Source organism: Solanum stenotomum, chromosome 5, assembly GCF_019186545.1.
Source record: "Solanum stenotomum isolate F172 chromosome 5, ASM1918654v1, whole genome shotgun sequence".
Taxonomy (NCBI): Eukaryota; Viridiplantae; Streptophyta; class Magnoliopsida; order Solanales; family Solanaceae; genus Solanum; species Solanum stenotomum.
Genome location: NC_064286.1, coordinates 8,909,326 through 8,930,372, shown reverse-complemented (window position 1 = coordinate 8,930,372; position 21,047 = coordinate 8,909,326). Strand labels below are relative to the sequence as shown.

Sequence of the window (21,047 nt, the reverse complement as noted above, 5' to 3'; positions counted from 1 at the left end):
GCATTTCAGTTTACTTTTGCTTATCTTGCTCAGTCGGCCGATGATGCCTACTGGGTACCTGTTGTTTTGGTACTCATGCTACGCTCTGCATCTATTTTGTGATGCAGGTCCGAGCACTAGTAGCCAGCGTTGATCGAGCTTGGAGTAGACTTATCCGGAGACGGGGGTGAGCACACGGCGTTTTGTACTATTTCAGTCTCCATCTGTATATATAGACTTGTCTTTTTCCTTTCGAGACAGTCCAGTCTCTGTTGTCCAGGTTTGGGACTTGTACTCATTTTGTAGTAGCTTTGTACTAGTGACTTCCAGGTTCTGGGGAGGGATCTTTATTTGTATATATGTTTTTGGTTTGCTTCCGCCTGTTTATATTGTTATTTGTCTACTCTTGTTTAATTTCTACCCTCAGACCCATTACTTGTTGTTCCGGGTTACGGGTTGGCTTACCTGCTGGTGGGTTATAGTAGGTGCCATCATGACTTGATAAATCGGGTCGTGACAAATAACTAGCCAAGAGTTGACGAATGAAGCTGAAAACAAAGTATAAGGATGAGAAGATATCACATACAAATCATTTTGAATCCAAACAAACAGAGGAAAATAGTGTATATCCCTTGAAAGCTAATATAACCATACGTAACCAAAGCAACAAGAACCTAAATCAAATTAATTGCTGAACAGTGAACTAAAATTACAATCCAAAATATGACTTAATAACGAAATAAGGAAGTATACCTTTTTCGGAGCAGCGACTGGACAACAACAAGCTAGAAAGAGAGCAACTTTTCACACAACTTCGACTCGAGCAGCAAATCAAGAAATTCGAAGTGACTTCAGATGAAACTTTTTTCAGAGCTTAGAATTAGAAAATAGCTTTGAAATTTCTTATATGTAAACGAGTATTTGCCAAAGAACCCAAACTCAAAAAAAACCCTCCCATCATCCCTTGAACATGGGGAACTATTTATAGGGAAAGTTCGGGGGATTTAGGAGGGAAATCCATTCGAGAAATTCAAACAAAAATTTTGAATTTCTTTCCTCCTTTCCAAGATCAACAGTGAAAGGATTTTGAAAATTTTTGAAAAAGGGGAAGAGGGATAGCGACGCGATCGATTAGGCTGCTAAGTTATGGGCTCTGCAGGATAGTTGGATGAGATTTCCGGTTTTGCTGGGATTTCTGAGTTGCGTCTGAAAGAAGAAGAACGGAGTGGGGTCGTCTGGGTTCGTGAAGGAAGAAGAAGATGCAGGGGTCGCGTATTGGTATTGTATGCGTGTATTGTGGGTTGTACGTATGTGAGTATTGTTGTTGTAAAAAGGAATGTGTTGGGTTATTGTGGGTATATGGAAATTGGAGTGGGCTGTTGATTAGTATTTGTTGATTGGTCTAATGTGTTTGGAGGAAGAGGCAGTAACGGGCTGCTGGATACCAACATACCCAAAACTTGGTCTTAAAGAAGTGGGTTTAGGATAAAACAAAATTGTGGTTGGGAATCAAATTTAAGATTTGACCATATGAATTTAAATTATAGTCAATTGGAATTAAAAACATAGCCAAACTTAGTTAAGAATTAACACAATTAATTTACGAGCTTCTTAATCTTAATAAAATAAAATAATTAATTTAACTATAAACTAGATAATTTAAAATTATAACCATAATTTTAAACTAACTAATTCAAATAAAATCTTTTTGAGATGATTTTTTGAATATTTATAAAATATACTAATTATATATAATTATATAAAGCATATATATTATCTACAATTTATAAAAAATGACAAACTATTTAAAATGACTTGCAAACTATATTATATTACTATTTATTTTTAAAACTAATTATTTTAAATCGTTTGAAATTGAAGGAGCTCGATGATTAATTTATATTGCGGATCATCAAAATTGGGTGTCAACAATGTGTTGAATGGATCAGTTGCCACGTTTCAACATAACTAACTTGGATCGGTTGCCACATTCCGACATAAATATGGGATCGGTTGCCACGTCCGGCATAAACATAGGATCGGATGCCACGTTTCGGCATAAACATTGAATCGGGTACCATGTTCCGATATGCTAACAGTTTGGGTGTGGGCTCCATGAGAGGACCATTGAATTGTGTTGTTTATCTACTTGTGATGAGTTCGTACATATTTAATGATGATTGATATTGGAAAATAGTATGTTGCTCTAAATTGATATAACTCTGATATGTGAGATTCGTGAAGTTGTTCATTGTTCGTATATGTTGATGATATTGTATATGTTCGATATGTGAATGTGATTATATTGTTGTATTGACTAATGTATGTTACACTTATTGGGATAGCCGCGTGATCCTACCAGTACACTATGGTTGTGTGTGGTTTTGTACTGATACTGCACTTGCTTGTTCTTTGTTGAGTCAGGGCATCTTCAGGTGGCTATTGATAAACCTCAGCTAAATGACTATTGAGCGTGACCGGATTCAAGGGTGAACCAGTTCTTTCAGACTGTCATGGATCTTTCTTGTTTAAGTCCACTATTTTTGAATTTAGACTATTTGTTTAAGGTGTTTGTTTAGTTTCGGGGTTGTACCCCTTGTTCTTAGACTTGTCGTTAGTAGAGTTTTGGTACATTGACTTCCATGTTCTAGGGGTTGTTTTTTCGCATTAGTTTGGCTAGTTTATTTAAAACTTTTGTAGTTTATGGGAACCCTATATAATTTCTGCATTTAAAATTGCTTCCGTATCTTTAAATGCCTTAGTTTTTTATTGAGTTTGTTAGTTTGGGTTGTAGTAATGGTTCTCCCACCAGAGGGTTAGTGTGGCTGCCAATCACGATAGTATGGGTCGTGACATTTATAGTATTAGAATTCATATTTAATATACAGACCCTTTAATATATAGTTCAAGAAATATAGTGTATTTATATTTTTTATATAGTCATGTTTTTTTTCTATTTTTTTTTACGATTTTAGTTTTTTTGTACATATGAAACATTTTGCCTATAGCAAGTCGACTTCTAACAAAATATAATTAAATCAAAGGAAAAAAGATAAATATACCCCTGAACTATCGTAAATGGTATCTAGATACCCTTCGTTATACTTTTAGGACACTGATGACCCTACCGTTCAAATTTGGGATTGTATATACCTTTTGAACTAACGGAGAGACACGTGTCAACATCTTAACGGCCTATTCAAAATTTATTTATTTATTATCCCTAATTAAAAAATCCACCCAAAACAACCGAATATCTATAACCCAAACCCACCCCCACCCAAAAAACAAATCCTAAATAAACTTCGATTTCTTCATTATTCCACCAACCATCAACAACCAATAACACCCCATCGAACCCAAGCCGTAACTCCACCGCACCGTCATGACTCAACTTCTCCGATGAAGTTCCACAACAAAACCACCTCTAATTGCTACTAAAATCAACCTCCCTTGCTTCGGGAAAAATCAACGATGGAGTTACCCTTCGACCATCATGAAACTTGACCATCATGAACCTGTCTCTCCTTCATCGCTGCGCCAATAGTACCGGCGAATAGAATCAGAAAACTTCGAATGGATTTACAATCACAAAAATTATAACCTTTTTTTGCCTTATTGAAATTCGAAGTTATAAACATCTGGGTGTTGTCAATTTTGGTAGTTAGTGATGATTTCTCAATTAAAATCTCTCACTAATACCTCACGAGTTCAAAATAAACCGATAAATCTCTTTGTGCTTTCTCTCATCTTTCCCCCTATCCTTCTCGAAATCAAACATATTGTCATTGGCTCACGTTTGTGCTACCTTCATCAGGTTTATTGATTACACAAGAGAGGAACATGTATATTGAGAAGGTTTTGGGTTACAATATGTGTAGGTCTTTTTTTTTTTTGGGGCTTTGCCGGTGAAGATGAAGTTGCAGTGGTGTGGTGGAGTTCCGGTGTCAATCTATTTCATAGGGTGTTTGGACGATGGAACAATGAAGAAATGGAAAATGGGTTTATTTGGGTGTAGGTCTGTTTGGGTTTATTTTTGGGTTATACATATCTGGGTGGGTTTATGGGTGGACTTTTTAATCAGCGATAAAAAATAAATAAATTTTGGAAAGACCGTTAAGATTGTGACACGTGTTTCTCCGTCAATTCAAAAGGTATATACAACCCAAAATTTGAACGGTAGGGGCATCAGTGTCCTAAAAGTGTAACGAAGGGTATTTAGATACCATTTACGATAGTTCAGGGGCATATTTGTCCTTTTTTCCTTCAATCAATATGACAATATTTTTGTTTATATATTTTAATGTGATGCCTTTTATTATAGATGTCATGTCTTTATTTACTTTTCTTTCTTTTCTGTTTGAACTTGTAATTTTTTCTATAAGTTTGATGTTACACCACCTAGACATTTTATAATATTTTTCTTTATACATATATTAATAAACAATTTATTTTTTGATTATTAAACTTACGTTTAGTAATTAAAATATATTAATTCCTCTGATATAATAAAAAGTTTATTTTCTATGAAACATTAAAAATATCAAACCTCCAACATCTTACACAAAATTTTCATATTATAATTTGTGAAGAGTTATATTCTTATGTCAAACTTACATAATGACTTAGTTTTGAACTTAAAAATGAATTTATATATGCTCCACTATGATATATTTACTTATATATATTTACATTAACTTTTCTAATGTCAATCAGAGGACAAACGTGCAACGCACGTTCCTAGGACTAGTAATATAATAAGCATGAGCATTTAACCTTGGTTCTAACATCAAACACTTTTCATTAATTCAAACTTCTGAAATAAACAAGCATTCAAATCGAAATTGTGAACTTTCTAATGTGATTCATTAACTTTTCTAATTAGTTTCATATATTCTAGTGAGATACCTTAACCATATGTACTCAATTACCTTTAGTGAATATGAAGAGCTAAAGCTCCCCAAACAAAACATAATTTTTTTCGTTGGTTAAGTTCGTTTCTTTTGGGTGTTTAGAATAATGATTTCAAATTTAAGAAGTTTTAAGAGTTATTATGTAAGATTTTAGTTTACATTAAATAAATAATTAATTGTGCATAATAATTAACAAATAATGTTGCATTAAACTAACTTAAAGATCATTAGGTTTGGTTAGTAGAAAATAGAAATACATCACCTCACATTAATTACTTTGTATTAGAAAAAGGGAAAGAAATCTAATCTTTTCAACTTGTAAGAAATAGAGTAAGTAGATGTACTAAATTACTTTAGTGAACATGAAGAGCCAAAGCTTCCCAAACGAAATAGGGAAAATGCTCAAATATGTCATCGAACTTTGAGAAAAGGCTCATATGATATCTGTTAAAAGTTTGTCTCATTTATGTCATTTCTGTTTGACAAAAGGCTTATCCATGTCATTAATTGTTAAATAAATAAACAAAACTTGTACCATGAGAGAGAGAGAGAGAGAATAAATACGCTTTTTTTAAGGATTTGCTTAGAGCTTTTATTTATGAAATTTGCAGGATCTAAATGAAGTATTTTTCTTGAGAAAGTTCTTATTTTAAATTGAGTTCAAATTAATTCTCGAGGAACTATTATTTGAAGTATTGTTGAAATGTATGATTATTTGTCAAGCTCTGATACCAGAAATTTTGGGAAGGATATTTAAATTTTGAATAGATAATTTTTTTTTTTGATAAGTTAGTGTATAGACAATGTTAATATTATTGTAAAATGGATGTCCGCATAAATATACTTTGTCAGAGGCATATAGACATAAAGGGGAGTGGGTTCACTTGCACCCATCCTCACCTTCCTAACTCCAATGTAGTATTACTATTTTTTTTAATTGTCTTCTTAAATTTGTATAGGTGAATCCAACATTAAAAGGGGTATTTTAGTGTATTGGTAAGTATGTCCAAATAGGAGGTGCATGACCTGTAGATTTGTGATTCAAATTTATTTATCCACATTAATAGTTTTAATTAATATAACTAAATGTGCCACTTTTAATAATTATTTTTAATAATTTATATGTAAAAAGAGGTTCAAATATCGATATTTTGAGGTTGCATCAGCTATCTCTACACCCTAAGCTAGAAGTGTCAATAAAGTCAATTTATACTCTTTACTTTTTTTTTTCTCCTTTTCTACTTTTGATGTTTTTCTTATACTTTTTAAACTTCTTTTTTTTACTTTTCAAAGTCCTAAACAAAAAGGTGAAAAAGAGTAAAGACATCATTTTGTTCTTATTTTGGCTCCATTCCACTTTGTTGTTCATGGTGAAGTAGAAGTGAGATTTGAGAACAAGTAACAAGGTATGCTATCTAAAGAAAATCAATTTTATTTAATAATGTACTTCATTTGTTTTATATGTTTTATTTATTTATGAAGTAGTGTCATTATTTGATTGCTTGAATATTTTATATTTATAAGAACTTCTTGATTTCAAAATAGTTATCTAATAATTGTGATTCTTTTATTAGTAAACTTGTTATTTGTTCTAAAAAAATTTAAAAATTACTTTGTTTTGATAGGATTGAATAGAAGTGTGAATATTTAATTTTGTAGGTAAAATAATTCTTACATTCAAATCATCAAATCACAAATGGATAAATTTCTCATCAAGTTATCAAAGCCAAAAGATGGTCAACCAAGTTCTAGCTCTACTCAACCATTTGTGAGTTCACAAGTATCTCTGGAAGTTCAAAGACAAATAAATTCTTTTTAAATTTTAAATATGGATAATATGCTTGATTTGAAATATTTTGAAGAAGGTCTCAAAGACCAAATATCTATTTCAGCTTATAGTCCTAATATTCAAGATGCAATAAAGAGGTATTACTTTAAAAAAAGTCATGTCAACTTGTTGATTATATCTTCCCTAAATTGGAGACAAAATGCGTCAATTTGGACCAACTTGATTTAAGAGAAGATCTCAATGGTTGGAATATATCATTAAAGCAGACGCGACATTTTGTTTATGTTGTTATTTGTTCAAGAATGAACTTGAAAATCGTGGAAATGCTGGAGATTCACTTACAAGAGATGGTTTTATGTGTTGGAACAAAACATTAGAAAGATTCAAAAAACATGTGTTAGTGTAAAGTTTTGATGATAATCAACTTAACTATTTCAGGACAAATCAAAAAGGAAAGAATCAAATAAGAAGAAGATTCTTACAGCAAGATTGAAGATCATCAATCAAGGAGGCTGAAATCTGAAGTGCACAAATCATGAAAGATTGCAAATCAAGGAAGATCAAAAATCAACTACCAATAAATCAGAAAAGTGTAAGATTTTAATTAGATCTCCAACAGCCATATTAAATCAAGGAAGCTGCAAGAATGAATCAATCAAGAAAGGAAGGAATCTCCAAACGACTACATACAATTCAAGGAAGCTACAAAAATGAATCAAATAAGAAAGGAAGGGATCTCCAATGGCTACATACAATCAAGAAAGTTACTGAAGTAGAGACATAAGAAAAGGATCACAAACGGCTGTCTGCAACCTATTAAGGCTAAATCAATGAATAAGCCTTAAGCTTTATTCTTGGAAAATAAGGATATCTTGCCTTTTTTTCCAAGGATCAAATCTCTTGGGTTTCCATCTCTTCATAGGACTAGATTCAAGTCTCGACCCTATATAAAGACATCACACTGCAAGTGACAAGATAGTACAACGAGTCTGAATCATCTCACCACTCCCTACTCTACTTTTGATAAGCATTGTATTACTTAGTTTTACTATGTAAACAAAAAAAAAAAAAAAGAGGAAAATTGTTGGTAAGGCGTTGTATCAAAATAGAAGAGTGAAAAGAAACAGATTGTAAATTGTAAAGTTACACTCAATTTTGTACTCTCATCAAAAGTTACCAAGGTTAGAAGAGAAAACCCTTGCAACCCAAGGGAACTGAACGTAAGATCCACATTGGATCCCAACCAGTATAAAAATTATTGTGTCAAGTTTACTTTACGCATTTTCGATTCCAATCATACTTGTCTGCAATCTGTAGTCGACTGAGGTTCCTCTCAAGTCAACTACTCACAATAAGAAAATAAAAAAAAAATAGCAATTCACCCCCCTCTTGCGCTTTCAACATGTTGGTAAGGTAAATAGTATCCATCATAAATGTTTCAATAGGATGCAAGATGTGATAAACCCACAATCGATCCAATCTTCTTTTGACAAGCAAAGTGAAAAGGCAAAAAGTGATTATCGAATGCGTTTAAATGCCTCAATTGACGTAGCAATATTTCTCTTGACATCGGGATTTTCATTTCGTGGATATGATGAAAGTGAAGGTCCTGAATATAAAGGTACTTTTCTTGAACTTTTAAAATGGTATGGGGATATAAATTTTAATGTGGGAAGAGTAATATTAATTAGGTAATGCTCGACAAAATTATATGATGATTTGTCCGATAATTCAAAAAGATATTGTGAAAGTTGTGCTAAAGAAACAACTAAGACTATCATTGAAGACTTGGACGATGATTATTTTGGAATATTAATTGATGAATCAAATGATGTCTCTCATAAGGAGATAATGACTCTAATTTTGAGATATGTCAACAAACGTGGAATGGTGATAGAGCAATTATTGGGTAATGTCCATGTAAATGATACATCTTCTAAATTATTAAAAAGGCAAATTATTCTTTGCTTTTGGATCTCTCATTATGTACATCCAAAATACGTGGTCAAAGTTATGATGGGGCTAGTAATATGCAAGGGAAAATAAATTGTCTCAAGTCTTTGATTATACAAGATACGTCATTTGCATATTCTATTCACTGTTTCGCTCACCAATTGCAATTGACACTTGTAGGTCTTTCCAAAAAGAATTCGGATGTAGATAAATTTTTTTATGTTCTCACTAATATTTTGAATTCTATTGAAGCTTCATTTGAACACATAGATTCACTTCGACAAGATCAAGAAGATAAGTTGGAAGAGTTGCTTAAATTTGGAGAAGTTCATACATGGCAAGGTTTGAATCAAGAACGTGGCCTCCAACGACCAGGTGATACTCGTTGGGGGTCTCATTTTAAAACCTTGGACAACTTCTTGATTTTTTTTCTTGAATTGTTAATGTATTTAAGGATATGAAACGTGATTGTTCATATCATTTTGATAGATTTGCAGCAGAAAATCTTTTGAGCAAGATTCATGAATTTGAATTTGTATTTATGTTGCACTTGATGTTTAAGGTGTTGCTATTAACAAATGAGTTGAATAAAGTTTTACAAAAGAAAGATCAAGATATCGTTAATGGTATGGGATTGCTTGACCTTTCAAAGAAAAGATTGCAAATGATGAGAGAGGATAAATGAGACTCTATCGATGGATGAGGTTAGCTTATTTTGTGGTAAACATGGTATTTCAATTCCCAAAATGGATGAAGACTACTCTAATGAAAAGTTGAAGTGTAACAGGTCTAATATTTTGTATTTGCATAACTTTCGTGTGGAAGTATTTTATGCCATCATTGATTTGGCACTTCAAGAGCTTAATAATCGTTTTGATGTGATGACTAGTGACTTACTCCTCAGTATGGCAAGTTTGAGTCCGGTTGATTCATTAGCTAATTTTCACAAGGATAGGATAATGAAACTAGCCGAGTACTATCCAAGTGAGTTTGTGATAAAGAGCTTCGAAAACTCAATTTTCAACTCGATGATTTTATTGTCTATGCTCAAAAGTGTGATAGGAAATTTCTCAACTTGAAGGGAATCAAGGATCTTGCAAGAGTGATGATAGAGACAAAACTAGATCAAACTTGGTCATTTGTGTATCTACTTCTGAAGCTAACTTTGATTATTCTTGTTGCTAGCGCAAGCGTGGAAATAACATTATCATCAATGAAGTACATTGTCATGACCCGAGCCTACACCCTGGACGTGGCCGGCACTCGAAGACCATTGCTGGTCCCCAAGCGAACCCTCATCCTGGCTGACTACAAGTGGAAAACTGATTCAAGCATACAAAGCTTAAAAACTGAAATAAAAGTTCATAAGACTTAAATACAAACTTTAAGTCCAAAGAAAACTATGTATAATAAAATATATACAACTCGCCATAAAAAGGCAACTTTAGTCTTTAAAACATTTAACAAAATAAATGAAGACTTCTAAAACTCTACTGTCTATCTATGAAGCCTCTAAATGACAATGATGGAAGTCTGGACAATACCCACGACCTCCTAACAACTGAAAGTAAATGGAATCCTCCGGAAGCAATGAGGCTCACCATAGCTAACTCGAACTCTCGGATGTATCAACGAAGCTCCTGTTGATGATCCTGAATACCTGTGTCTGCATCATGAAAAGATGCAGGCCAAATGGCTCAGTACGTGGAATGTACGAGCATGTAAGGGGAATTCTAAAACATAAACATAAGCTTGAAACTTGATAAAAAGGAAACATACTTGCCTGTTTTCAATCTTACTCAACTCAAGGAATACTCCAAACTACTCAAACTTACTCAACTCAGAAGTACTCAAGGATAAGATACTCAACTCAGAGATTAGATACTCAACTCAAGGATATGATATTCGACTCAAAGATATGATATTCGACTCTGGATACTCAACTCTGGATACTCAACTTTGAATACTCAACTAAATATGACTGAACTCATTTCAATATAAAGCAATTTAAAACAAGTGCAATATAAAGAAACAAACTGTTTAAAAACATGCTGTCAAATCTGTGTGTATGCAAGGATACAACATAACTCTGAAATGTATATAAAAATACAATAAACTGATGTATATAAAAATACAATAACTTCTGTGGGAGTTTCTCTAACCGACAACCATCACATAAGAGCTATAGTGATGATACAGCGATCTACCTCACGCTGCCAGCGCATCCTATACCCGGCCAAAGGTATAGGACCTGAACTGCCTAATGGATCCACTAGTCTATTTCGAAAAAGGTTCATCTAAAAAGTATGACCCTTTTCTACCCATGGTGGCTACATGGTTTATGGAGGCTGTGAGTTGTCTAAACTCTCCCCCATATCGGTGCTCAATACTACTCCCAAAAATATACTAGCTCTTATGTTTTAAAAACATACTTCTTTCTGCTGATTTGAGATAATTGCTCAAAAACTTAGCTCAAAGGCTATCTTGGAAATCTCAGTTTCCCTGCTTGCTTCATTTAGAAAGCTATTACTCTTTTCTGAAAACTAGCCCGAAGGCCCTTTGGAAATCTCAGTTTCCGTTCTTATTTAAATGTGAAAACATTTATAAACTCTTTGGGAATACTTAGTCCCCATATACTTTTGAAGAAAAAGACTTCAAACTTTACTCTTTACTCTTTACTGAACTCAAAACTTAAGTCTTAAAACAAAGTTAAAACGTTTGTAAAAGACTTCTTAAAATATGGTTCATACCGAATTATGGACATGAACTACTCAATGCAAGGTTTTCAATAACCATAGATAGAACTCAAATACTTGGAACTCAAGAACTTCAATGATATTACTAATTTCAAGAATGCTCAACTCAGAGGGTTCGTGCGGAATTATAAGCATGAACGACTCAACTCAAAGACTCAAAGATACTTCTCTTCTCAAGACTGCTCGACTTATAGGATTCATGCGGAATTATGGGCATGAACAATTCAACTCAAAGACTTTATGGGTAACATGTAATAGTCCCATGCTTAGAAATATAATCTCAAAGGGGATTAGGAACTCAATACTCAAGACTTAGAACTTGAAGATACTACTCCTCTCAAAGATACTCAACTTCTGGAGTTCATGCGGAATTTATGGGCATGAACGACTTGACTCGTAGGTCTACATAACATTATGAAACTCATGTATGTGACTCTTCTCATTCTCTGACTTACTTCCTCAAAACTTAGTTCAAATCGATAGTTGATCTCAAAGGATTCACAATTGAACTCAAAGGCTTCCTTGAACTCTACTCTTAACTCTCTCTTGAATTTGAATTATGAATTCAAGAGTTATGATTCATGATATGAAGGATCTCAATAACAATATAGCTATTCGATAATTAGGAATATAACTTTTAAAAGAAACGTGAATTCAAGAACTCAAAATCAACTTATCTCAAGAATACTCAAATCTAGGGAAAGTTTCCTAGATTACTCTTTTACTGATCTGAAAGTAGATGTAGGGTGTGAGGACGAACTAGTCCAACACTATGATAGCCTTACATACCTAGAAGAACAAGATTCTTGAAGAATCTTGAAGAAGAACTTGATTAGAAGCCTTGAAACCCTAGCTTGAAGGTAAACAATCAAGAAAACCTTTCTTGAGATTTTTGAATTAGTTTCTTGAAATCTCTATGGCCAAGAATTATGATTTTCATTAGTGAAGATGAAAATCTGATTGTTTTGAGCCTTTTATTAGTCAATAATTTCATTTATGGTTTCTTGGAGGTAAAAAGACAAAAATGACTCTTTTTAATATTTTCCCGTCGGCTAATTCGTAACAGCACTGTATAGGTTACTAAAATAGTCATAACTTTTTACTCAGATATTGGATTGACGTGAAACTGGTGGGGTTGGAAAGTATATTCAATTACCTTTAATTGGATAAGTTATGGCTCACTTAACTCTTAATATTTTAAGAGATATGGTCGTTTAAAGTTGACCTAAGCAGAATCTTACTTCAAAACTTAATGAAACTTCAAGAACTCATCAAGAACTCTAATCTTTAAATTTCAAGAACGAAATTACGCTGAATAAATCATGATTGGCGTGTGGGTGAAAGAACCCAACACTATGGAAGCTTACATACCTCTTAGGGATCAAATCCATGGCGAAAATCCGCTACAACACGCAAAAATCTCGACGAACGCTTGATCATCTCCTCTTTTCTCTTCTTGAACTCTCAACTAAAACCCTAGGTATATTTTAGAATTATAAAACTGAACCTAATCAGATTAGACCCCTAAAATATTACTAAAAACGAATTAAATCTGTTTTGGTAAGGAAAAGACCAAACTACCCCTCTAAAACCCGGTTTTGACTTTCCTTAACTGATCAACCTATCTTCAAAAGGTCATATCTCACACATCCGACCTCGAAACTTAGCAAACTCAGCGGCGTTGGAAAGATAATTTAAAGATCTTCGCTACGGTATCTGGTAGCACACCTAATGCATCCTGAGCTAGGAATTATGGCCGTTTGAAGTCGACCCAAAACTCATACTTAAGCATAACTTGCAAAATTTCAGATTTTGCTATTTCCAATTTAATTCTTTTTGAAACTCAAGGTGCTACATCTAGTGACCTTAACACTTAAGAAATTTAAAATTCCTTGGTAAAATCTCACTCACTATGAAGAACGTTCGAGTCTTAGTTCGAAAATTTTCTGGGGTGTTACATACATAAAGAATGATTTGCGTAATAGGTGGATGAAGATCTTTTGAATGGTTGTTTAGTTTGCTATATAGAGCATAATACATTATTAAAATGTAAGTAATGATGTCATTATTGACCGTTTTCAAAATATGAAAACTCGCCGAGGACAATTGTAAGTGAATGATGTTTTTTGCTAATATATTACTATATAAAGGTTTGTTCTTGCTCGTCAACTTGTTGTTGCCGTAAATTTTATATAATTGAATTAAATGTCTAATTTTGAAGATAATGGTGCCCCATGTTCTTGAGATCCTGAATAGGCCTATGTACTTTGTATTGTAACATGCATGTAAACACAATATACTTTAATTTGTGTCGTAACATGAAAGCAGACACATTATACATTGTGTTGTAAGACAGATATATACCCAATAAACTATATTTTGTAAATTAGATGTCCATACAATATACTTGGCATCCAAGTATATACATGTCAAATAAATGACTATACAACATACTTGGTGCCCACGTATGTACATGTATATATATATCATTTTTCTTGTAACAAAGAGATAAGACAAGAATAAGTGAAAAAAAACAATGCTACACTATATTTTCTCATTAATCTTTCTTCTTAATTCTATATACATTATCTTTTTTGTTATTTTAGCATTGATACTCATTTCATAACACGTTATCAATATGAAATTTAACCAAACTAATCATCTCTAGGTTGGGTTTATTCTCTACATTAGAAGAATGTATGTTTCTTTTAAAAGCTAATTTTGATATCGCTACTATGCATACTTGTACATGAATTTTACTGCATATATACTATATTACGCTTTTGTGGCTATGCTCACAACTCAAAAGAAAAAATTGGATAATTCCACCAATCAATTGCAAACGAAAGAAAAATTTCGACTAACTAGATTATTAATATTTAATGCTCTGTCATATTCTCATTCTGCTTGGTCCGTCAATAGATATTGATTTACTATAATAGTAGACCAAATAATCTACATAAAATATGCTAAATTAATCATATTAACATTTACAAGTTGCCCCATTTTTGTGTGTATAAAGATTATACATTAGATTGAAAAATACACTCAAGAATAGAAAAAAAAAATTGCTACTTTTTGTTTCTCTACTTTACTGGTATTTTTTTTTTAAAGTTAAGCTCCACTTTTTACGGATTGCTCAAATACCAAAAGTTCAAAAGGTGCTTCAAATTTTGCATAATATTAAGAGTGATTGATGAGGCAATGATATATTTAAGTAGGCAATTAATAAATTTGTCAAGGATAAGCTAGCAATATATTTTTTGCGTTTTGATAAGCTTCCTTCATAATAATAATTACTTTAGTTCTGATTTGTATGTATTTGCAAAAGGATTATGCTAATTTAAGAGTTGACAAAATATTTTGTTAACATATTACGTACATGTCGTTGAAACAATTTAGCCTACAGACTTTATTAAATCCAATTATCAAGTTTTTATTTAATTTTTATATTTTGAGGTATTATTTTATTTATTGTGATAATTAGTAACATTAATTTTATTACAAGATACATCAAATAAGTTATGACAATAGTATGCATAAATAAAAATTTATACAGTACGTATCATAAGATATTCAAGAAATAAAATAATGATGACATTATTTTTATATTATTTAAAATATAAGAATAGCTAGAAGAAACTTCTATGTATACCAAAAATAATATAACTAAGTAAATAATAACAGTCAGATATATTAAATAATAGTTATCAAGTGAACTAACTAAAAATTAAATAGATAAGTAAAAATTAACATGCAACTAAATACATAAGTGTTCATCATATATGAGATATAAACTTAATTTATTTGAAAATAAATTAAAGGACAGTACTAATAACGTATTATGAAATAAAAATAATATACTAAAACTTAAATAACAAAGAGAGATAGATAGAACAGTATTAACTTTTCTTTTACTAATATTTTTGATGGGTATTTCTTTGTACGAAAAAGAGCTATTTATAAGCTTAGAATTTTTTTTGGGACAAAATAAACTATGGGCCCCTTATTATTATTCTTTTAAAAAAAATTTATCACAAAGTTGATCATTTTCTTGGTTATTCTTTTATTATTTTTTTGTTTGAATTTCGGTGTTCGATATTCGCATTGAAATTTGATTATTTCGATTTCGCGCCATGTAAAACCCTATTCGGAGGGAAGCGCTCCCTACCATAACCAAGAACTTTTTCATATCTCGAACTCGAACTAGAGACCTATGATTAAGAAAGTAGTAACCTGATATGTTATCCAAAAAATATATAATGAATACTCTACTTTCAGTACGATATTACCAAATACTGTACCCATACCATAAATGTTATTCAAAAATAGAATAACACTCTGCTTTAACAATTACACTGATAGCATACAAATTCTTTACACTATATTAGTATATATAATTTAGAATCTTTTATTATTTAACGTTGATAACAAGATCTATGAGACTTAAAAACACATAATTATAACGTTCAGTAGCAATATCAAAGATATAGTACAGAAGGTGTAATTCCACCACAACTTGTTGCACAAACTGCTAAAAAACTTATAACCAGTGAGCACATAACAAACTTATAACAACTTATTCTGGTGATCTGGGAAATTCTTGAGCAGCATCAGACCTTTATCAGAACGCTTTGTCCTTTGGAGGTGACGGAAGCAACTGCACGAGCAAAATTAAACAACTCAGTATAAGAGACGTGGGCTTCTAGCTCGATTCCAATTGGCTACAGATATGGCACGTGCATCTAACTCACATGTCATGTGTGGAACCCTCAGCACTTAACCGAAGCTTGGGGTGCACCCTTTGTAACTTTTTTTTATCTTTTCATTTTAAATCATTTATACTTAACTTTAAAAACATAGTTGATTGATGAAAAGACGAGTGTAGAACTTGTAGTAAGAATTAATACACACCTGATAACATGAAATCAACGAGCTAACGAATCCAAAGGCTCCCGTTACACGAGGGGTGACTTTCTTGGGTGCCAATTGAAGTAATCCAACAGCAACCACTATATCTGTGCCTGCCTTAATCAGGGCTAGAGATCTCTCATTCGACTGTTGAAGCTTACTTCGATATTGCTCATTCTGCAATAAAAGATTTAACCAAATATGGATAACAATCTACAAGCAAGAATTTTCAATAGTAACAAGCGAAAATGGTTGAAATTGCCTAACCTTATATTTATCAGTATTCTTTAGTTCCTTTTCTAACTTTTTCATCGATGATGAAAGCCTTCCAAGTTCTCCAATCTGGTGCAAGTAACAATGAACAAAATTAATGGCATAAAACTAAATATTAGGAGCGATAAATCCAATTTACCAATGAAGGTAAATAACTTACCTCCACCAAGGCGGTACAAATTGAGGATCCCATCCAACTAAAGAAAGAGATCCTGCCAATTAACTCCGTTTGTTCTTTGTTCTATATAAACAAAAGAAAGAGCGTGAGGATATTTCACCTTCGCTATCTTCATAACAAATTTCGGGATTAATGATACAAAGTAATTAGATACCTTGTAAATGCCTGACCTTCCAAGCCAGACAAATTGATCCAGAAACAAGTAAGTTGATAGTAATGCATTTTTCGACTGAAATCAAGACGTTTGTTAGCAAGAAAATACAAGAACTAACAAGAAACCAAAAGGATAAATTGTTAGATTCTTTACCTTTCCCAACAAGATGAGTGGAAGTGGGGTTCCTGGGGCATTTGGGCTAATAAGAGCATGAAGATCATTGATAAACTGTAGCACAGCAGAATAAAATGAGATGTAATGTATGAACGTTGAAATGAGAATTCGGAATAGAAATTTTTCTACCCCTAAAACAGACCATATTATGGTTATAAGAAGTATTTCTCTTATCATGAAAATCCATTGTCGAAAGACATAAGTAATTAAATAAATAAAAGTGTGTTATCTCCAATAGTTTAAGTTTTAAGCTTTTAGATAAGATGGTCACACTTCAACATGGTACCAGATTAGACAAAGGTCTTGGGATCAGGTCGCACATGAGGTGGTGTGTTGAAAGACATAATTTAAGTAGATAAAAGAGATGGTCACGCATTTCAACATGAGATGATCTCTCAAACAATTTAAGTTTTTAGATGAGATGATCACACACTTCAACATGGTACTAGAGTAAGCGAATCCAAGGATCGAGTCTCATTGCTACCCATTATGATAAAGACTTTCTAGATGCTTGACTAGGAAAGATCAGGTCGCATGTGAGGGTGGTTGAAAGACATAATTTAAGTAAATATTAGTGTGCTCTCTCTAACAATTTAAGTTTTTAGATGAAATGGTCACACACTTCAACATGGTACCAAAGCAAGTAGATCGTGAGATCGAGTCTCATTGGTACCCATTTTGATAAAGTCTTTCTAGATTCTTGACTGGGAAAGATCAGGTCGCACATGAGGGGATGTGTTGAAAGACATAATTCAAGTAAATAATAGTGTGCTCTCTCTAATAACTTGAAGCATTTAGATGATATGGTCACACACTTCAACACCACAATCCTGACCTTGAAGAGACGGAATAGCTTCCTTGCTAAACTAGTCGATTTATCGACATTTTGAGCAGTCCCAGGCTGTCCATCACTCAGGAATTTTGCACCATATTGTATAGCCCTGCATATCTTGTCTCTTGCCTCTGCTTTGTTCAAATACAATACTGCAAGTGCAAGCTCTGCTCTGGCAACATCTAAGGTGCTCATTTTACTCTAAGGATACTGGAAAATCATAAAAAGCACATGATTGATATAATTTGGAAACGAAAGACAGTATGTAAAGTGGAAATCAAAATGTTATGGCATGTTTCAAAAAATTTACAACTACACACACATGTTTAAGACCACGAATTTCTAAAGTCTTTCATTTATTTCTTAAACTCCATGGCGATTCAAACTATATCACATAATTTGAAATGGAGGGAGTACTCAATGATAACAATAACCAAGATCATCTGAGAAGCATGAGATCAGAGTTAACGAAAGTAATAATTTTGTACATCTTTAAAATTTCTAAACTTTGACTGTGCATTCAAAAACAGAAACTATAAGTTTTTTGAAATAAAATTCATATTCTGTTTTTAAGGTTTTTGAAATAAAATTTATATATTTGGAAACTGCGTAAATAACTTAAGGCTCTCAAGGGTACAGTGAATTGCATATAATCAAGTGGTTCAAATTTTAAGACCATAAGTTCAGTGACAGCTCCTAATAGTGAGATAACTAATATGACAAGAACAATTCCACTCTATAATTTTAGTAGCTGCTAATTTATAATCAATCAAAAGTTTCACTTGTAACAAATGTTAATATCTAAGTATATCCAAAACAATAATGCAACACCACATGTATCTAGGATATATCTCATATAAAATGCATTATTGCAAACTCAAAAGAAAAATGCAAATTAGTAGGGCCAAACTTATTATAATTTGAAATTTGAGTGCAACTTTAGTGGAAATAATAAAAGAAACTTTAGCTTGTAGGGCAGGACAGGGCGGGTGCCAGGGAGGAATGGCATGAAATTTATGGATTGAGACAAAAACTCGCATCATTGTCATCCCTATTCAGAAATATGACAACTTTGACCTTAAAGATCTAATAAGCACAAAAAAAAAATTAATCTTTCTATCCTAGTTTAAGTGACTTACTAACCTTTCTAGTCTGTCTCAAAAATAGTATATTTTCTCATTTTTAATAAGTTTTTAATTCCAACATTCAAGATCACACGATTTACACAGATAAGATCGTATGATTCAAAAGTCTCTCTTTATTTCTTAAACTTCATGTCCAGTCGAATTTCATATATTTGACTATCTTTTCCCCCAACAAAAACATAAACTTCAATTAACCAAAGTACATACATAAATGTTCAACTAACTTTTGATAGATAAACTAAAACTCAATTTATACTCACAAGACAAGAATCTCATAATTCAAACAAAATATTAAAAGTATAGAGTCCATACCAGATGAGGATAATACTTGTAAGCAGAGTTGGTCAATTTTGCAGAGCTCTTGGAATAGGCATGTAAACAAGAAAATACTTATTAAGTAGTAGTAGTAGAATATATGAAAAACAAATGAAGAAGGAGCTTAGTGGTGTATGTGAAATATAAAATACAAATGTAGAGTGATGTGTCTGAACTTTCCTCTTATTGTAATCTTGTGTATATGATTGATTAGAGGGTATGTGTGGGAGACACTTTCTGATGATAAGGCCTTTGGTTGGACCTCTCTTTTTCATTTTGGATAATTTTAATTTTAATTTTGTTTATTTATTCTGTGTAAGAGAGCTGATTAATTTGTGTTGGGCTTGGGTTGGTCCAACCTTTCTACTTCAGTAATTTTTTTTAGGAAAAATTGTATGAAATAACAAATTATTAATTTAAATTAAATGTATAGCCATAGTTTATTTTAATTGTAATTCGCAACAAACATTCCCTTTTTTTGCCATCTGATTCGATATACAATTAGTCATTTTCGTTATACAATTAGCCATTTTATACATTTCGGTATAAAATGTATAAAATGTGTTTGTGTTTGTATAAAGCGAGAGAAAAGTGTGTATACAAATACAAATGCATATATTTTCGTCCTATACACTTATAATTATACAAATACAAATCTTATTATACAAGTTACAATGTATAAATGAATTTATACAAAACTGAACAATTTGTATAAAATTGGATGTTTGTAGCGAATTATACAAATAAAAAACTCCACATCAAACATAAAATTTGTTATGGAGCGCAATTATGCAAACTATAGCTATAACATACAAATATGATTTTTATGTTTGCTATATGTGAAAGTTACTCTAATTTCTTATTTAGTATTTGGTACTCATATTGGACTTGACTAATTTAAATCCGTACATTCCAGAGTTTATTTTTTCTTGTTGATTAATATAATTGGATTAATTATTTAAATCAAATAAATATGAATTAAATAATTAAGAGAAACTTTAAAAATGATTATAATTTGAGCTTAATTAGAGATCTTTAGTTATAAGCCTGATTAGTTTAAATTTGTGCCTTGCAACGCCCTATTGATCATATGGTGAAACTTCCAACAATATTTTTTATATCAAATTACAAACTCAAATGAAGAATCTCAAACATTTCACCACAATCTATTTTTTTGTTTCTTTAGCTTTCACCAACTATTTTACCGTTTGTTTGTTTCTGTATGTCCTTGTTTTTTTGGTCATAAAAAGAGTATTTCCCCTTCGATATAGAATATGTTCCCTTCTTTTGGTCACAAAAAAAGCTTATTCGATCTTTTGAAAGGAAATATAACTTCCGCAAAAGCATTTGCAAAGAAATTTTCATTGGATATATAATATTTTAGTATGATGTGTTTTGTAATGATAATAATATCAGTTGAATATATTCATTAGTCGTAGTTCTTAATTTGCATTTTCTTATTTCAATTTTTATACAACTTATCGTACATTTATTATAATATTTCTAAGTATTTATACTAATATAATTAGCATGAGATACTTAAGTAATCAAATGAATTTTGAAAGCAATATACCAATGGCTTCAATTATATAATTCTTATAATATCTTAAATATCAATTTGATTAATTCTTTTAATATGTCACAACACCTAATTTAAATATCGACGCCCATGATT

General features: G+C 31.9%; 2 protein-coding genes across 6 annotated transcripts in view; one reads left to right on the top strand and one right to left on the bottom strand.

Annotated features, from left to right (window-relative positions):
* The window catches only part of LOC125864477 (actin-depolymerizing factor 10-like), a 616,735-nt gene that overhangs the window by 158,160 nt on the left and 437,528 nt on the right, over positions 1-21,047 (top strand). The window lies entirely within an intron of this gene.
* LOC125864467 (peroxisomal membrane protein 11C-like) lies at positions 15,776-19,619 on the bottom strand. The gene is made up of 8 exons (XM_049544483.1): positions 19,370-19,619; positions 17,916-18,122; positions 17,060-17,134; positions 16,907-16,981; positions 16,735-16,815; positions 16,569-16,643; positions 16,305-16,478; positions 15,776-16,050 (listed from the first exon to the last, which is right to left on the bottom strand). The coding sequence occupies exons 2-8, from the start codon at positions 18,105-18,107 to the stop codon at positions 16,015-16,017; spliced, it is 708 nt and encodes a 235-aa protein (XP_049400440.1). The 5' UTR covers positions 18,108-18,122; positions 19,370-19,619; the 3' UTR covers positions 15,776-16,014.